At 34.0% G+C, this 6326-nt stretch overlaps 1 protein-coding gene across 1 annotated transcript; it reads right to left on the minus strand.

The window, feature by feature from the left end:
- Positions 1-1108: 1108 nt before the first annotated feature.
- On the minus strand, positions 1109-6099 carry LOC125833197 (uncharacterized). Its single transcript, XM_049512344.1, has 5 exons — positions 5963-6099; positions 5277-5359; positions 4782-5180; positions 1277-1294; positions 1109-1170 (listed from the first exon to the last, which is right to left on the minus strand). The coding sequence occupies exons 1-5, from the start codon at positions 6097-6099 to the stop codon at positions 1109-1111; spliced, it is 699 nt and encodes a 232-aa protein (XP_049368301.1).
- Positions 6100-6326: the final 227 nt, after the last annotated feature.

The following is a 6326-nucleotide window of genomic DNA, read 5'->3' on the forward strand; positions in this document are numbered from 1 at the left end:
TCTTTTAATATGACTTTCATCATTAATTTTCAACTCCTTAATTCTGTTCCCCAATCTCAGAATAACGAACTTGGATCATATATCAACATCTTCACAATCCCTCCATCTAAAGAAGTTGCATGCATTCTCCTAATATACACACCACAAAGAAATTTAAATTTTAACAAAAAACAAAATAAAGAGAAGTCTCCAAACTAAGATGTAGAAATGTACATACACGATAGTGTGGACAAGACCAAAATCTTTGACCTGGATTGTCCTTCGACCATGAAGTTTGCATTGAAAGTAAGTCTCCATGTTTGCAACAGATTTTCACACCCAACATGGATCATTTTCATCATTACAAATTCGATTCAACATTGCATTTGACATTATATCAAAAGTAACAAAAACAAACAAAACTCATTCATTAAATCTAGAGTACTGATCTATATTTAAAGAACTCATTCTTACCCAACGACTATATTGTAAAATTAATGATTTCATTGATTTGACAGTACATGACAGTGTTGAGGTTTGGTTTAACCAAAGGCCAATCAATTAGTTACATGTTAAAAACCAAAGAACAAAAAAGATAGACAAAAAGGACTAATAAAATAAATAACATCATTATAACCCATGCACTCTAGAGATCTGAGATCCATGCGAAGAGAGCGAGAGAGAGAGAAGTGAGAGAAAGCGAAGCGGCGAGAAAGAAAATGAAAACCCTAATTTATAAATATATCCCTTCTAGAAATGAAATAATGGGCTGATTGGGCCAGTTTTAGAGGTTGGGCTTGCCTATGACTTTTATAAAGTACTTATGTTTTTAAGTTGTTGCAACATATGTCAATTATGTGTACATGTAAGTAGTATCGCCATTAATAGAGAGGAATTCAAGCATATAACCTGGGAAATATTAAACATAAACATAAACATGCCATTGATAGTTGATATAGTGACATGCAAGGCTAGGCTACTTATCCATATTTACAAGGCATTAATGCCAACAAAAATAACAAAATTTACATCTGAAACTCTCTAACCATATACTACTACTTCAACCGGCAAAAAAGGACTTAACTGGAGGATCTGGAGTCAACATTGAGCGATTAAACCTGGAGGGGCATCACCATTCTTTCTTGAAGGGTGGTGGATCAAAGCTACCCATGCACTCTGTCACAAGACCACCTACAGAAAAACAAACAACCATAGTTAGCTACCCCATGCACGCCGTTACCAGACCAGACATGATGTTATATATAAAGTAAGAAGACTTACCAAATGATAAAGCTACCCTCCATTAGATAAGATCCTACAAAAACAAACAACGATCATCACTCATGCACTGAGAACACACTTGAAGAAGACATTATATTAACTGAGAACAACATAATTACGCTGATCACCCACAACAATAGCATGTGGAGACTTAAATTTGTCCAAGGTGGTAACATCTTCTCAGGAAAATTTGAGTGTGAGAGGAGGAGAGGAGAAAGAATAAAGGAAAGAAAATAAAAAATAAAGCTATTTTTTTAGTAAATTGTGAATTAAGGGAACCCTAACCTAAGTATTAACCCTTTTATAATGAGTGAGAGTGAGTGGAGTGTGTGTTAGTGGAGTGAGGGTAGTAGTATTCTAGAATGATCCGTTACATGTTGAATTAGGTGACAATTTAATTGAATTAACCCCAAAAAATACATTTTAGGATATACATATGTTGCCACATATGACATGTTTGTTGCAATTTCTGCTGGAAAATTCAACATTTTATCCCACAGAACGTGCATATTTTGCCTCATATGACACTTCAAGGATGGGTTAATCGATAAATTGAGCGATTTAGCAATGGAAAAAATGTCAAATTGGACAAAATTTTAGTACTTTGGACCATAATTAAGCAATAAAAAGATGCTATAACACTTGGAACAACGATTTATAAGGGTGTTATGTAACTATCATATGGAATTACTTGGTCATTGTATGCTGAACTAGTGGTATGATAGTCTTTGTAAAATGAGAACACTAATTTTTTTTAGATTAAACATTTTATAAAGAACAAATTCAAGAATCAATACAAAACACAAAAAGGTCATTTTTTCCCCATGAGTTTGCAAGAAATGTATATATGTTGCCACACATAACAATTTAATTAATACCACACATCGGTATAAGACAGAAATTTAAATACTTCATCTAGTTCTAAATCACAACTACATAATTCACAACGAACGTGATAGAATTGATGAACAGTGCAACAAATGAGGTTCTGGCACCCATATTCCACCTAAAAAATATCGCAACTTCTATCGACATCTTCTGAGTTTTAGTGGCTCCATTTTTCTCATGTTGGCAATGAACAATAAGCCTTCTCTCATAGATTCACCACCCTTGAAGATTGAAATTATGGCAAGCGCATATGATGCACCAATGTGACCTCCGTATGTTGCTTGATTAATCATTCCCAATGCATTTGGATCGCTATGGTTGAATTAATCAAACTACAGAAGAAATAACACATTTAAAAGGCACAATACATTGATAAAAATGTGAATACATGTGAAAAACATTAAAAATTACCACGCCTTTTCTATATAAGGCTTCTAAATTCTCCGATGCTCTGCACATTTCCAGGAAAGAAGTGCATTTTCGAACAACTGACCAAGGGTTACACGGCCATATATATCCAGTAAAGTCGCCCAACGTTACCTTTTGATACACAAAAGGTTCATTACCGACTTGATTGAGGACCGTAGAACTGAGAAATCAAATCAAATGGTCAGGAAATCAAATTAAAGAGCGAAAATTGATTAATACATACATACCTTAATTTAACATTCATTAAATCTTTGAAGGAGTAGGAAGCAATCCTTTCAACGATATGAATTAGTAGTTCCCTTGGGAGGGATTCAATGAAGTTTGTTTTTACTCCTAGTTATTTTTGTAGATTTTTTCTATTTCCTTCCCATCTTGGAGAAAATTAAATGAAAGGACCTAAGTTGTGTTCTTCTTATATAATCCCAATATAATGAATGTGAAAAATTACAACTTCTAAAGACGAAGAGGCACTTTTGACTTTTCAAATGCAAGTACTTAATTTCAAGGATGGTCAAAATGAGAACACTATGAAAAAAAATATTTTTAGATTAAACATTTTATAAAGAACAAATTCAAAAATGAGTACAAAATACAAAAATGCCACATTTTTCACCATGAATTTGCAAGTTATGTACATATGTTGCCACAAATGGCAATTTAATTAATACCACACAATGGTATAAGGCATAAATTTAACTACATAATCTAGTTCTAAATCACAACTACATAATTCACAACGAATAACATCTTCATCGTCACTTTCCCCGAGCTAATCATTTTTGCGAACGCTTTGCTCATGTTGATGAACAGTGCAACAAATGGGTCTTTCTCCCAACAATTGAGGTTCTGGCACCCACATTCCACCTAAAACATATTGCAACTTGTGTCGACATCTTTTGATTTTTAGTGGCTCCATTTTTTTCATGTTTGCAATGAACATTAAGCCTTCTCTCATGGATTCACCGCCCTTGAAGATTGAAATTAGGGCAAGCACATAGGATACACTAATGTGGTCACCGTCTGCTGCTTGACTAATCATTCCCAATGAATTTGGATTATTATTGTTGAAAAAATCAAACTACAGAAGAAATAACACATTTAAAAGGCATGATACATTTGATAAAAACGAGAATACATACGAAAAACATTAAAAATTACCATGCCTTTTTTGTATAAGGCTTCTAAATTCCCGATGCTCTGCACATTTCCAGGAAAGAAATGGATTTTCAAACTTCTGACCAACGGTTCACCGACCATCTACAATAAGGAAAGTTGACCAATGTTACCTTTTGATATATAGAAGGTTCATTAGCGACTTAATTGAGGACCTTGGAACTGAGAAATCAAATCAAATGTTTAGGAAATCAAAATAAAGAGCGAAAATTGATTAATACATACATACCTTAATTTAACATTCATTAAATCTTTCAAGGAGTAGGAAGCAATCCTTTCAACGATATCAATTAGTAGTTCCCTCGGAAGAGATTCAATGTAGTTTTTCTTACTCCTAGTCATTTTCATTTTTGAAGATTTATTCTTCCTTCCCATCTTGGAGAAAATTAAATGAAAGGATCTTCTGTTGTGTCCTTGTATAATCCCAGGAATGTAATGAATATGTGAAAAGTTGCAACTTCTGAAGAAGAAGAGAAGAGAAGAGACATTTTTTTACTTTTCAAATGCAAGTACTTTTTTTTTTGAAAAAATGGTAAAATATGAAGAGTTGTAATTAATTTTTTTTCTTGAAAGTTGTTCCAATGACAATAATGATTGATTGTTCACACACCTTATACGTAATTATTTATTAGAAATATGTTGGAACATATGCGTTATTCTGTTGTACTTGTAACACATAATTGACATATGTTGGAACATATGCAATATTCTGTTGTAAAATCTAAACACATAATTGTTATATGTTGGAACATATGCAATTTTTTGTTGTAAGTAGCAACACATAATATGCATATGTTGTAACAGATGCATCAGTTCAAAATAAATCACACATTTTTATATAAATAACATAACATAACATAAGTTGATTCAAATTAAGATAAAATGATAGGGAACATCATCCTCAAATAAAAAAGAACATTCATTAAAATTCAACAATACTTATGGAACATTTCAATTTGGGCATATAGTTCTTTTGTGGCCAAAGTCCTTACATACGAAACACTTATTTTTTCTTGTTGGGAATGATTCACCAACTCCACGCCGTCTCTTATATCTCCTTCTTCCAGGTTTTCTTGGATCAACATATGGCGGAGGTATTTCTCTCTCTATGGTATCCAAAGGGACAATCCAAGAATCTTTAGGTGGCACCGGATGAATTTGCTCACAATATGTAATTATGTATTTTTCCACTGAATAATATGGAGAGGTATACTCATAAATCTGATTTGCAAAATCGGCACTATATTGGGATCGAAGCGCTTCCATGGCATGTGGACTAGGGATTTTGTCCAAGTCAAAAAATCTACAAGTACAAGTTCTTCTTTGTAGATCCACCGTAGCAACATCACCATGACCAGTGACACTGAACTTGTAGTTAGCGATTTGATGAGCCAACAACTTGTTACCCGCGTTGACATACTTTGATATGCCTTTTTCAATTGAAGGAACAAATCAATTTGCAGAGTTCACCAGCTCCATACGCCTCTGGTGAAATAAAAGTGCAAATCTCTTATTTATTTCATCACATAGAGTGACAATGGGAAATTCTCTTCCAACATCAAACATAACATTCACCGACTCCGCGATGTTTGATGTCATAATGTTATATCTACACAACAAAAAATAAAAATCAATCAAAACACATAAAATTACAATAAACTCAAACGAGATGGTATAAACAATAATGTACCTATTTCTCGGGCAAAATGCCCTGCTCCATGTGTGTTATCCAATACGTTCACGAGTTTCAGCAGCCTTTGGTACCAAATTTCTTATTTGATTGAAATGGTCATTGAACTCACATCTATCGTACGCCTTTGCTGCTTTATAAAAATGGGACACTACCTTTGAATTGTGAAAGTTATTTCGAATACTTTCCCCAAGGTGTCTCATGCAACAACCATAATGAGATGCAGGGTAGATAGTCAAAACCATCTTTCGAATACTTAGATGCCTAACAGAAATAATGCACAACTCATCAGTATCATCTACAAAGCTTTTCATATTTTGAAAAAAATATTCATATGAGGCATCACATTCCTTGTCCACAACACACAAATCCACTGGAAATATATGATTCTCAGCATCTTGTTCCACCGCCGATAGCAAAACTCCTTCATACTTGTTCCTCAAGAATGTCCCATCAACGGCTATTACTTTTCTCATTTCTTAAAAACCAATTATCTAAGCGGCATATGATACAAAGAAGTACTTGAACCTCCCATTTTCATTGAGTGACAATGTCGTCTTGCTTCCTGGATTTGCAACTTCAAGCATATAACGGTACGCATTAAGCATTGCATACCCGTGATCATGTGTTCCCCTAACCGAAGACTTAGCATGCTCCATGCCCTTATAAATCTTCCAATAGCTTACCTTACAACCCAATTATGTGCAGAGTTGATTTGACATCTCTTTTGTGGATGGGCCTTTACCATTGGGAAACCTATTTTCAAAGTACTTACCTATGAGTTTTGTCGTGGCAAGCGGATTATGGCTTGTAAGATGCTCTGAACTACACATATGGTACTTTTCATAGATTCTAATGACAAACCTGTCGCTACTTTTAAATTTCA

This window comes from Solanum verrucosum, unplaced genomic scaffold (genome assembly GCF_900185275.1).
Source record: "Solanum verrucosum unplaced genomic scaffold, falcon-dt-bn FXZP01000288.1, whole genome shotgun sequence".
Classification (NCBI taxonomy): domain Eukaryota; kingdom Viridiplantae; phylum Streptophyta; class Magnoliopsida; order Solanales; family Solanaceae; genus Solanum; species Solanum verrucosum.

Coding starts and splice junctions, on each gene's coding strand:
- LOC125833197 (XM_049512344.1), bottom strand. CDS start 6,099: ATGGAGCATGCTAAGTCTTCGGTTAGGGGAACACATGATCACGGGTAT. Junction 5,360..5,962: donor AATGAAAATGGGAGGTTCAA/GTACTTCTTTGT, acceptor TTTGTTGTGTAG/ATATAACATTATGACATCAA. Junction 5,181..5,276: donor ATTTCCCATTGTCACTCTAT/GTGATGAAATAA, acceptor CAATTGAAAAAG/GCATATCAAAGTATGTCAAC.